Source organism: Carassius gibelio, chromosome A13 (genome assembly GCF_023724105.1).
Source record: "Carassius gibelio isolate Cgi1373 ecotype wild population from Czech Republic chromosome A13, carGib1.2-hapl.c, whole genome shotgun sequence".
NCBI classification, from domain to species: domain Eukaryota; kingdom Metazoa; phylum Chordata; class Actinopteri; order Cypriniformes; family Cyprinidae; genus Carassius; species Carassius gibelio.
Genome location: NC_068383.1, coordinates 15,135,110 through 15,148,902, shown reverse-complemented (window position 1 = coordinate 15,148,902; position 13,793 = coordinate 15,135,110). Strand labels below are relative to the sequence as shown.

The 13,793-nt window shown below is 35.5% G+C and overlaps 1 protein-coding gene across 3 annotated transcripts; it reads right to left on the bottom strand.

Annotated features, from left to right (window-relative positions):
* Nucleotides 1-4,410: 4,410 nt before the first annotated feature.
* LOC128026287 (tetraspanin-14) lies at nt 4,411-12,369 on the bottom strand. 3 transcript variants are annotated; one of them, XM_052613264.1, is made up of 9 exons: nt 12,233-12,369; nt 10,082-10,168; nt 9,491-9,541; nt 8,640-8,786; nt 8,285-8,455; nt 7,332-7,457; nt 6,856-6,909; nt 6,335-6,445; nt 4,411-6,092 (listed from the first exon to the last, which is right to left on the bottom strand). In XM_052613264.1, the coding sequence occupies exons 2-9, from the start codon at nt 10,160-10,162 to the stop codon at nt 6,033-6,035; spliced, it is 801 nt and encodes a 266-aa protein (XP_052469224.1). In that variant the 5' UTR covers nt 10,163-10,168; nt 12,233-12,369; the 3' UTR covers nt 4,411-6,032. The 3 variants fall into 3 exon arrangements, with proteins under 3 accessions (XP_052469224.1, XP_052469222.1, XP_052469223.1); XM_052613262.1 differs by having other exon boundaries at nt 6,335-6,448; nt 12,233-12,367; XM_052613263.1 differs by lacking the exon at nt 12,233-12,369 and adding an exon at nt 11,839-11,981 and having other exon boundaries at nt 6,335-6,448.
* Nucleotides 12,370-13,793: the final 1,424 nt, after the last annotated feature.

Genomic DNA, 13,793 nt, shown 5'->3' with positions numbered 1-13,793 from the left:
TTCAAATGTAACTATATTTCAAAGACAATTATGAAATTATATACATTTAAACTAAACTAATACATTTTATTTTCATTGCAAATAACACAATTAAGTGTCTGACCTGTTTGCCCTTTTCACAAGAGTAAACAGGGCAGGGTTTGAGAAGGGCCACAGTTAATTTCAACAAATACATGTTATTTTGGTCAGTGAGATGATATGGGGCTACACAATCTCCTATCGCACAGCCAGCAGTTTCAAGCATTTCCTTATCAATGCTCCTGGGGACTATTACAGCTTTCTGGGTGTGGACCAAATCTGGCATGCCACCCTTGCTGACCTCAATGACTTCCACAAAGTAAGAGAGCAGAATAGCGTGTGTCATATGGGTAAAAGGATTTTTTTTAATTATTGTTATTCATTAAAACACAATAAATGAAACAAACTTGCACACCGTCTTATCCTTTGCCAGTAATGAAAAGCATAATTATGTTTTGGACATGTATTTTGGAGTAAATGATGGCACTAGCTTTGTCAGTGGGCTATGCCTCCAGCTGTTTGGAAGTTAACCATTTCTTTCTGTGCAGCCATTTAGTGCTTGTAGTTTCAGATGGAAGTTTGCATCATTCGCCAGAAGAATGTTTTTACTGTGACGAAGCCCTGATGATGCCCAGATACATGACAGCATGTTCAGGATTAAAGTCTGGTCACTTTTAAAATCTCTGGAACTCTAAAAGTGCTGTAACATCATAACATTTGAGGAATGGATTAGGAGTCAGTGCTGATTTCTGAGTCAAACAACACTATAATGTAATCTGCACTGGAGCAACTTTCAATAACTGAGAGCTTGCCTTGGTATCTCCACAAGCCATATATGCATTCCGTGTGGCCTGTGTAACCATGGATACGCATTTCTCTGTCTGGAATGCTGTCAAAGTTGGAGTCAAAAGCTGTGAGATCTCTGACATTAGTTGCATGCAAATGCAGGGGACGTTGTACAACTGTCAACAAGCATTCCTGCTTCACGCCTCTGCAATCTGGTAAAAATACATTAAAAAATGCTGTAGAGAACCTGTCTACATATATATGAAACAAAATCAACAGGTTTAGCTCAGATAGAAAAATTCAATGACAATCACCGAATAAAAAAGCAACTCTGATTTACACAGCAGTGCCTGAAATAAGATTGCCCTCACTATTTCAGGTGTGTTGGAATATGTAAAACAGATCAAATGACACGTAGCATGCTCTCTTTTAGCACAAGATGATTTTCAGCCATTTGGGTATCAGAAATCAGACTTCAAATCTTGTACTCATTGTATTAGAATGCACAGTGCACTGAATAATGGCAAGATCTGTCGATTCCCAGGAGGAAGTCATCACAACTGCAGGGAAAGAGCTGCTGCTGGAGGCCTGCAAGTGGACTGGGACCTCGGCGGACTTCAGAGGAATTTTCCCAGGACCCCTCACACGCTAAAGACTTCACAGATATATCTCTGCAGGGCAGCTAATGTAGCATGGTGTTCACTGCATTTCCAAAAACAAGGTCAAAAATAAACTAAATAAACCATGTTCTGTCTCTGAGTTATAGTGCCTTTTGATCAGGCCTCAGCAGAAAGTAGGGGTGGTGATATGGAAAAAAATATCTATTTATTTTATTTATTTTTTTATATCACGATTCACGATTTATCACAATTCTTTGTCATGTTGGTTTTATTGTTTTGCAAGTTGTCTGAGCATTACAGCCAAACTAATTTCCCTATTAAAAAGACAAAGCCTTTCAATGTAAAAAAAAAAAAAGAATGGCAGATATTTAGGCCAAAGAGGGTGAAGATAAAAATCTTTGTTCTTATTTTTCAATAACAAAGATAAACGAATGACAAAGATACACATTGCAGCTACACATAATATACAAATAAAACAAACTAGGTATAATAGGTGTATTTAGCAGGAGCATTCAAGAAATTGAATGAACAAATATAAAAATGAAACACTATATAAACTGATTCCTAAAGCAACTGTGTTATATTTCTTCAGACAAGAGCAGTGAGTGATTTTTCTCTTTGTGTTTTGTTGTTTTATTAATGTTAAAGGTATAGTCGTCATGAGTCCGGACCTGGCGTTCCTCCCTTTCACCACCAGAGGACGCCACTTCCCCATCTCCCGGACTCATTCACCGTAACACAACACACCTGGTTCACTCTGTACACCTGTTTCATCCACTTATTCACGTACGTACACACACAGCTGTTCCCCATTTGTCCTATAGTATATATTCTCCAGACCCCGTTTCTTCCTTGGCGCGTCCACCGCGCTGTGAAAATAGTTCACCCCAAAAAAACAAAAAAAAAAACCCCAACACAACTAAAATCTGTTAACTGTCTGTCATAGTGTTTCATTTTTATACAACCATTTTCTCACTCAAGAGTGGTTTTAAACCTGAATGAGTTTATTTCTTCGACCTTCACGCATCTGATATTCAGGCATGTATACGTTTTTCTCTCAACTGTTTACTTTCATTTTAGACTTAACCAAGTCTACATGTAAACCTTGTGTGTTTTGACAGTATTAGCAGGAAAGATAACTTAATTCAATAATCAGGCAGTGTTTGACACACTTCGGGTGGCACAGGTCAGACCAGCGCGCAAATGAAACATTTAAAAGCACATGCCAATAATGAGAAAGTAACTCTACCGCAGAGTTAACACTGCTGTGAATGCATGTGTGCTGTAAAACGAAACTACGATATTTATTCAAAAGCAGATCGTAAACATTTTTATTGTCCACGATCAAAAATCGTCATATAGCACTCCCCTAATGGAAATAATTCTTCCCCTTTTTTTTTTTTTTTTTTTTTTTTTTTTGTGCTAATTTTTAAGTAAAATATATAGAATTCTGGTTTTAAACATGGTAAAAATGTGTTAAATGAAGCGGATTATAAGATTTTGTAAAAATGTTTAGACCTTTATTTTCTTATGAAAATATAAAACATTCTGGTTTTAAACTTGGTAAAATATCAATACAGATATTATGAAGATTTTTAATACATGCATTCGTGTGGCGCAAGCATAAATGTTTCGGAAAATAAAATTAGTTTCTGTTCTTTAAAATAGGATGTGATGCAAAAACCTATAAATAAGAAATGTGAGCACTGAAACAATGCATCCAAAGAAAGTGTAAACAAGGAAATTCTGATTTAACGTCAACAGGAAAAGGCTGTTTCCTCAGTCCATCCTTTAGTTGTGCTGTAGCTTTTTCCATGAGGGAGATACAGTAGTTGTTCTGTATCTTCCACTGAAAGGAATCAGATTTTCTATTCTTCTGACCCAGAAAATATGTGCAGATCACCCTACAGAACATCAATGGTCTGTTTGTTCCCAGTATATGTTCCCATCTGGGCCATAATGGGACTTTTTATTAGGACAGATTGTCAAAGACATTCAGTCTAATTTAGAGATGACCGTGAAATTGCAAAGATCCCAGTTCTGCTTTATCACTGTTGAGAGAGACCCTTCATGTTTCTCCAGAATGATTGTGCTTGTAATTAGTGTGTTGCAAGTCACTTTGAAAGAAAGAATGCCACTACCTTATTGATAAGAGTTGCATGGGCTGAGAAGTCACACAAGGGTTTTGGTAAATGTACTGCACTGAAGGTTTTCTCAAGAAGTAGGCCTTTCTGATCTGATAGTCTGAAGCTCTGATGTCATGACCCAGAGCAAAGTTAAAAAGTCAAAAGTAAAATATGATCAGATTGTAAAAACTGGGCACTACAAAAAATTGTCAGCCACCAAGTAAAGTTGTTTCTGAAGGGGGAAGGTTTTTACATTTTGATTTTGATATTTTCAGTGATTAATTGTGCACATAAATAACATGATTTAGTTTTTTTAAGCATTCTACTATTCAGTGTTTGGGGTCATTAAGCCTTTTTTTTAAAGAATTTAATACTTTTATTCAGCAAACACACATTTATATTGTTTGAGTTTTTTCCTAAAAATGATCATGGCTGCCATAAAATATCAAGCAGTACAGCTGTTTTTAACTTTGATAATATAAAAAAAAAAAAAGTTTCTTGTACTATAATGGCTGCTGAAAATTTGGCTTTGCCATCTCAGGATAAAATAATTTTACTGTTCTAATGTATTTCTGATCAAACCAATGCAGCGGTAATTATAATACATTGTTGACTTGAGCTCAAGAACTTTACTAAGCTCTCACTAAGTTGTCTGCATGTGTGATGTGTGTAAATTGATGAGATTCTTTAACAGAAAGTTAATTTAGAACTAGTTTTAAATAATTACATTAAAATATGAATGGGATCTGGATTTAAAATGCAATGTCAACATTGTCAACATAATACATATCCGCTCAAATAGTGTATGAACTTCATCAACCAGCATAATTCCTTTAGAAGACAAATGACAATGTTGCTGATAATGTCAAACTTTTTATTACTTTTATTATTATTGAATATAAAAGTTATGAAAAGAATTCAGAAAATATTTACAAAGATATCAAATATAAAACAACAAATGACATCTAAATTCAACAAAAAAGGAGGCTCTTGCAGCAGGATCAGGGAAAGTTTACTGCATTTTAGTAAATACTCAATTAAGCTTTAACATTACACAGTGGCACAGACAGACACTCCAAAAAAAAAAGGGACAAAATAGTGCAAAAAATAGTACTCTAAAAAGATTTACAAAATGCTTATATAATTTCTTTTTTGAGTTGATGAGAATTTCAGAGGTCATATATAAGTATAATATGATAGAACTGTGAAAAGAAGTCTTTGGGCTATAGAAAAGGTGTTTGCATTTATGTAAGAATGCATATTGTGTTAAGGCTAATTTAAGTGTACAGACATGTTAATGTTATATTGTTAATATTACATATTTTAAGTAATTTGTGCTGAAATGCCATTTAAATTCTCAACTGAAAATACAAAAAGTAAATTTTCTTTGAACACTCATAAAAAATGCTAATCATGGGTTTAATTGCTTAAACACGGTACAATACATTTCATGAAATCTTCAAATGCCAGAGAAAAGGCACAATCTGCATTTTTGTACAAGTCACCAAGAGTAGAAAACAGGAGGTAAATGTTGGCATCTCAAGGCAGTGTTGACTGGTATATTATAAGCCATGTGGTAACTACCATCAAACTTTGGTGACTCTTAAATGCAGGATATTCAGTAAACAGAATACTAACAGGACACATAATGGCGTATATGAGTTTCTTATGGTTAAATACAGATCACAAACTGACTCATCTTATCTCTATCACGCAAAACCAAATAGATCAGCTCACTTCTCTTTTACACTTGCTGGCATTTGATTTCTACCCAAATGCATTCTCAATTCTGTTCCGTTTACATGCGAGTAGTTAGTCTCAGATCCTGATATTTTTCTTCTGCACCCTTTGAAGTTGACATTAAATGCAGAACATCTGACTGCAAAAATATTATGTTACTGATACAACAAACTTTTAGGATATGTATTTACTGTAGTTAAAACTGTGTAAATGTTTTATCTTTCATTACACATTTTACTATAAGAGACTTCAATAGTAAATCTTTTTTTTTTCTTTTTTTTTTAAATCTAGTTTTTTATCTAAAGGAAAAATAAACATGCTTCTTAAAAACAAACTACATTTTTTTTCTAGCTTGTGCTCATCATTACAATTACATTTCAGGTTAGTTTACATGTTATGTTGCCACTATGTACACCCAGCTTGGTTAATAGTGGTCTCAAAAATGAAATGGTCTCAAATGTTTGGTTAATGATAGTCCTATAAAAAAAAAAAAAAAAAAAAAAAAGATCTATTCAAATAAAAATAGGGGGTGGGCCAAGGGTAAACTTGAAGAGACAAGGCACACATGTGACAGTATCCAGGTAAACTTAGACAGCTGTGTATTCAACATGTGGTTTATAGAAATTCTGAAAAGGTGGTCCAGTGAATGTTCTCTTCTCCACAAATAACAGGACATCCAAATTTTTTCCCAACATTGCCCTTCGCTCCTTTTCAGTAATGTGTTAATAATGAATGCGTTTAATTAATAATCAGACTTTTCAATGTCTCCAATCAACGTCCTCGCCAAAAAGATTCCCACCATCTAAGAGTAAAATGACAAGACACAACACAAAACAAACTGAGTTTTAAAGACACATTACTGTAGAAATGCAGATGATTACTTTCTTTCCAGGATCTATAACTGCATTCTAATGATTATATCATAATTAGTGTAGAATTTGAAAGTGGTTTTGCTTTTTGGTTGCTCTTTTAAAAAAAAAAGTGACATCTAGCTGTAAAATGTTTTCCATGCATTATTTTCTTTTTGTCAAGTACATCCCATACCTGTAGCAATGATATCACTATGAAGACTCCAGCCACAATGTAGATATTGCGTGGCAGCCACTGCTCCAAAGCTTTTATGCATCCTGTGACATAAATGGTTTTACTCCAGTCCTTCTAAAAAAAATAAAAACACAAATTTCACAAATAAGTGACAGTAAATGTTATGCATTAATTAAAGATCATTTTTTTCATTACATCTACAAAGCAGCAAGTGCTCTGTGCATCACGTTATAAATGTACAGGTTTATTCTCTGCAGGTTTTCTGCTCTTCCAATTGCAATTTACTTACTACCAATAGAGCACAAAATGAGAATGATTACAAGCATAGAGCAGAAGAACAAAACAACTTTGCGCAAGCCCCATTTGTGAAAATGCAATCTTTAAACTGACAGAGATTAGTGCTGCCATCAGAGAAACTGAACAACTCACTTTACAACGTTTACATTTGATGGACATTTAGCAAACATCAGCAAATAATGAAATAACTGTGTCTCTAGTAAAACTGTTCCAAATGCACTCACCGGTGATTTAGGATCTCTAACATCATATCCACACTGTGTGTTCAACACTGTATCCTATAAGGAAAAAGCATAGGTTCATAGATAAATATTCATTGTAAAGTCTTTTACGATGGTGAAAACAATCCATGCATTAAGTCGTTTAAACCAAAGCAATTCATAACCTGTGCGTAGGAGACAAAGCATTAAGCATTAGGGACAGTATAAACTATAAAGTATAAAGACAACTGCAAACTGAATCGGCTTTTTAAAAGGATAGTTCATGGGGAAATCTAAATTCTGTCATCAGTTCCTTACTCTCACTTTCACATACAGACAGTGAGTACAAGGCCACCACTAGCAGAGGGAGTCTTCCACATCCTTGGCCTTTGACTTTAAAGCACAATGGGTTCTTTTAAACAGTATTTTTATGACAGTGCAGCATGCTGAAAAGATCTTTTTTTCTGTGGAGGGCTGCTGTGAATAAGAGAATAACCTACAGCAGGGTCACTGATGCAGCAGGAGAAGGGCACTCCACATTTCTCTCTGCTGAGGTTACTGCTTGAGCAGTTAAAATACTCATTTAGATTCCAGTCGTTGGGGTCTTCAGCTCCACAGCAATGATTCTTTGAAAGAAAAAATAACATACGTTCAGGATATTCAACAATTTAGCATATTCACAATTGTCCATATGTATTAGCGATGACATTTCTCATGGCCACTTTTTACCAGACTTTCACAAGCATTAAGCAAAATCCGCCAAATTACTCTAAAAATAACTTACACTTTGAAAAATTTAAAACATTTGTCAAAACATATAAAGCGATTTGTCCAGTACCAGCTCACAAATGTCTTTGTTTCATTCATGGTAAATAATGTTTGTTAATTAAACATTTATTAATTATTTAAGCACAAATTTGCAAAAAGACATGGAAAAGCGATTAGAGAAACAGACACTTTTTTTTTATGGAAACCATTTCACACATACCATATTTTCCGGACCATAAGTTGCACTTTTTTTCATAGTTTGGCTGGCCTGCGACTTATAGTCAGGTGCAAATTATTTATCAAAACTAATTTGACATGAACCAAGAGAAATGAACCAATAGAAAACATTATCGTCTCCAGCCACGGGAGGGCGCTCTATGCTGCTCAGTGCTCCTGTAGTCTACGCTGAGAACATAGAGCGCCCTCTTGCGGCTGTTGGTAATGTGTAATGGTAATGTTTTCTCTTGGTTCTTGGTTCTAAATAAATGCAACTTATAGTCCAGTGCGACTTATATATGTTTTTTTCCTCATCATGATTTATTTTTTGACTGATGCGACTTATACTCAGGTGCGACTTATAGTCCGACAAATACGGTAATATGGTATGTGGTTGGCAAGTTGAGTAAAAAGAAAGCATTCTTTTTATTAACAATTTGTATATACTTCAAAACTCTCTCAGACTTACCAGTTTCTGGAGAGAGTCGATCAGGTTCTGCAAGTCAATGTCGTCCCTGTAGGCCTTCACATTAACCAAGAAGAAATCATTGATCCACTCCTTAACTTGGGCCTGGAACACGAACGCCAACACTGCAGCCGTCAACTCCATGAAAAAGATGAAGCCGACAACTCCACAGAACTGCAACACAATAAGCAAGGGGGAAAACATCAAAGAGCATCATTTCATCGTATAAATAGAATTTGTTCATTTTCATAACATTTCATAAAGTTCTGATCTTGTACTGATTCAGCACTGCATTCTTTATTTTGAACTGACCAGCGATGTGATGGCCTCAGTATCACATTTAAATATGAGTACTTACAAACTTAAGGAGGCAGATGTTTTCCCTGAGAGCTCCTACACACCCAGCAAATCCCAAAATGAAAGTGACTGTGCCCACAAGAAGCACCCCCCAAACTGGGTCAAAACCATGTAGACGTGTAACTTGTGTCAGATCTGATAAAACACCCTGTGGGCAAATTAAGGAACAAACAATTACACTGGTTGTCTTTGCCTGAGCCACTAAAACACATTCGCAGCTACATAACTCAGTGTTTTAACAGTTAAATACTGTCTACCATTCAAAAGTTACTTTTTTTCATGACTTTGAATAAAATCTGAATTTTCAGCAACCCATTACTTTACATAAGTGTTCAATGTCGCATGATCCCTCAGAAATCAATATGCTGATTTTATAAATAATAACATATTTTATACTGTATTCAGTATATATAATGCACAGACCCAAACATTTAACTACACAAAGCCGTTGTTCCCTGACAAGCTGCGCAAAAACACGATAATATATTTGTGCATGTTTTGCAAAGCTTATCAGTGAACAACAGCTCTGTGCAGTTAATGTTGCTCCATGTGATGGAGATTTACCGCTGATTACAGAACCGGCTTTACTGACAAGATGCGTGTTAAATATCACATGCGATTTATCATGCAGCCCTACATTTAACAGTGGAATATGTAGTTAGTTAGGGTGTTAGTTATGCAGTTTTTCGCAAAGATTTGGGGTAATATCAAACAACTAGTGTGTGTATATATATATATATATATATAGAGAGAGAGAGAGAGAGAGAGAGAGAGAGAAATATTTATTTAAAGAATAATGTACATATATACAGTAATAATATATATACAGGAAATTTCAAAGTGTCTACATACCTTTTCACTCCAGGCCCAGAAGCCAATTGCAATGAATGCTGATCCAGCTAGCTAAGAACCAGAAGAGATTTAGGAGAAATGGAACAATTAAAAGTTACATCAGAACAGTCAAGGTCAAAAAACAAAACCTGCAACAACTGAGTGTTTCAGTGGAGCAATGTTCACTATTGAAAACAGGATAATGGTTAGAAGTGGTTCTCTCAGAATCCTCCCTTGCTTCCTATAGAGGGCATCTCAAACCACTACAACAATACGCAAGTGTTAATTGGTTTCCTGTTGACGTGGAAACCTAATGTCATAATGCTGAATTTCTTCTCTAGATATACATTTTCAGACGTGGGTGCTCACTTGCTGTGAAATGACCCACCCAGTAATGCAAAAATAGTGTGAAACTAAGTGGAACAAATAAACATGAAATGTGGGGCCGGTCTACAGTTCATGTTATCAGAGCAAGAGTGGCAGAAAAGATAGGCAGGACATTATCTAACGTTAGAACTGGAAGAATGGCCATTTAAATGTGATTTGCAGTGAAGGGAATGTTTGTGTTTGTTATGTGTTGTTTACACTGAAATAAAACATTTCTCAACTTACCCAAAAGATAATGTTGTAGCTGAACATAAGGTATTTGTAGCAACAGCTGACCTCTGCATTTTCATATCTGTAATAGTGCATCTTTTTCTGTAACGTAAAGGGAAAGAACATTTGAGATCACCACAGTAAAACATCCAGAGACCTTTAACACATATTGCAACAGAAGCAGAAATTACATGTAGATATCCAGAAGTGTTAGGCCTATAAGTCAGCCAAATGACATCACATCCTCAGGATGAGTGAGTTGCACAAGAGTTTCATTACAAAATTCACAGTTTACCACATCTTTTGCTGCCAGTAATACAGCACAGAGACAGTACTTCACATTCAGTGTGCATTTACAGAAAGAAAAAAGAAAACCTTCCTAAAATATTTTTTTTAAGCAAGCACTATATATATATTATAGTATATAATAAAATGTACTTTTCATTCATGTAAAATTTTACACATTTTTATAGACTGGGGGTTTGTGAAGGAACTGCAAAAAATGTAAAATTGAAATACATTTTTACAAATAAAAAAAGTTTATATTTTATGTTTCCTTGCATGTCATGTGACCACTGACTGACACCAGAGAACCACTAATATGCTATTCAATTATTAAAATAAACTTGTTAAAATATAGATCTCAGGGAGCGCTGGCAAACATTTAGGTCAAAGGGTTCTTCTGCTGCCAAAAATGTTAGTGAAAGCCTGCTTTACTGCATATACAGCAGCTACTGACCTTGTTCATCCACAACCTAAAATCTTGATGATTAAACAAATGCTACATAATAATCAATAAAACCCTTCCTAATTAAAACGTTTTAAATTAAATGTCCTATCAATAAAGTGCAGCATACAGAAAACGAAACCGAAACTGCTTCAGAGTAAACGTCTGTAAACATGTTTCGCACAAAAAAAACAGTGGGATTCTCTTAAATTACCATTAAAAAACAGCTGGTTAAACATCGCGGTTTAAATTGTTATGTAACGTAATCATAATTCATATTTGCATTATGTGCCAACTGGTTACCAACAGCTGCAAAAAGATATTCGGAAAAACCAAAGAAGATGTTTAAGTTCTGTTTCTTTTTATTATAATATCAAATATGGCCTCAGAACATTTTATTGGCCCAGAGACAACTCACAAGAAAACATAAACATTCAGTAATCAAGATCATAAGATGGCTCACAAGCTCAGCCCACTTCTTCTTCTGCTTACTAACGTAGTTAACGTTAGCTATGTAGCTAACTGATTAGCAGAGTTCACTTTTTAAAACCAGCTGCCAAGGAAACTTTCAGTATTCCTCAACGTTTAACGTTGTCATTAAGGAGGATCTGGAAAGTTAATACAGGGAACACTATCAATATTGTGATAATACAATTAATTGTTTTTCTTCGATAAAAGCAAGAACAATGCTAACAGCTAACTTAGATGTCTCAATATTGCAAACTTTAACACCTCACGACTTGTCAAAACAAAATGTACTCACAATTACCTACTTTTTTTATAAGTATACAATATACTAATGCATAAAAACGTTACAACAACAAATTAAACTATGCCGCCGTGTCATGTATTTTGGAGAGAGGGGAACACGCGAGCGCGCTGATTCTCTGTGAGTGAAATAAAACGTTCGACAGTTCATGTATGTCTAACGCAGTTACAATTCAAAAGCACATAGCTAAGTGGTCTATCGACGACATTATATGTAGGAAATATAAATAAATAAGTAACTAGTCCTAATATTCAATATGAAAAGGCTTAACGTTACCTCACACAACGCCTCCGCCTGGTAGCGTTAGTTATAGTTTAAAAAACAAGAACAGCCACCCCACATGAATTGCAGAGTTTGCGTGAGCGTGAGAACGACACGCCGGTTGCTTCCAAAATAATGCCCACTCACTTTAAATCATAACTAGATCTCTTTCACGATAATTCACCAGGGATCCAGTTATCTCACTCATTTTATTAGACAAGCAACTATTGATTGCTGAACACGAGGCAACGAGCGGTATTTTTTACACTTATGGGTGTGTTAGACTATCATTTTTAATTATGTTGTATCGTTATATATATATTTATACTGTTTCAACAAGCAATTAAGCGGAAACAACAAAAAACAGCAATAATAATACATATTGTAATATTGCCTATAAAAATCTTACTTTATGTGTACAATTCAGGTTCCGCTAATCCTGCCACATCAGTTGCTGTGCTATGATGTATAAACAGGAAAATACAGCTGTTTTCTACTGCCCCTCCTTTCTTTCTATCTCTTTATCTCATTTTCTCTGTTTCCATATAACACGCCCTTCCTTGCTATAATGAGTAAGCAAGTGAGTGATAGCCAAGTACTGTATCCCATACTTGGAATTTGTGCTCTGTATTTAACCCATCCAGCACACACACACCTGGAGCAGGGGGGCAGCCTGTTGGGGGTTCCCCCATAGTTGGGGGTTTGGTGCTTTGCTCAAGGGTCTCACCTCAGTCAGAAGAGAGTACTGATCATTCACTCCCCCCACCTAGAACACCTGACGGTTCATTGACTCGAATCTGCAACCATTCGGTTACAAGTCAACTCTCTAACCATTAGTCCACGACTTCGACTCAATGCATGGAGTAACTGTACTTGCAAGCATATGAGACATATCCAATATAGTCTCTCCAAGAGAAAAAGAAGAACTACAAGAACCATGTCCTCTTTCTTGTTTATTGTTTTGAAGTGTTGTTTGTAAAAAAACACAAACATACTCAAAATCACACATCTTGCCGTAGGAAACCAAAGCACTGTGATGCAAAATAGTAACAAAACTGAGATCCCAGAGCACACAACGGAAAGAAAACAGATCAGTCCTTCTTATTGTGTAAGGAGTAAGGACGTGAAGTTTCTGGTTTATGTCAGAGTTGCAATGCTTGTTGACTATGCTTTGGGCAAACACTTCTTCTTTCCAATAGCTCCACCTAGCCTCCAGTCAGTTGCACCATGACTTATTTTTTTCTGAGAGAGACAGGAATGTTTTTAAAGATGGGAGTGGGGGGGGTGGAGTGGGGAGACATCTCCAACAGATAATGGAGACATATTTCAGTTACCACCAAGGAATCATAAAACCACATCAAATGCTCTTGTTCATCATACTCCTACAATTCAGATGTGAAACCATGGAGATCACTGTTCACCCTGTGACCTTAGATTCTTTGCTGTTGGTTTTTATAGTTCCAGAGTTTTATTTTTTGTATATTAGCAACCCAAAATTACCATAAATATGTGACCCTGTACCAAGTGTCAATTATTTTGGAAATTAAGATTTATACATCATCTGAAAGCTGCTAAATTGCTAAAAAAATACCCCAGCGCCTTAAGACTGGTTTTGTGATCCAGGGTCACATATGTCTTGATCATGTGCTGTTTTCATGCTTCTTCAAATCAGTCGCTCCTGTAGGTTGATCAAATAGCTGCAAGCAAAGGTCTTCCTCAGTTTATCACTTACTGTATATCCTCTTCCTGTTACATTACTCTTTCTAAAAACACCCCAGATGCACAAATAAAAAGTAGTAGTAGTTTATTATGCATCTTTTGAACACTTTCTCTTATTACCACTTTCATAATTAGTACAGTGTTATTTGCCATTTCAGCGTCTATGTTGTTTGTTTGTGTTGAGATTGTATAATGCTCAAATACACTTTCAGATTTACATCCGAAAAGTGATAGTATTGACTATCAACAGC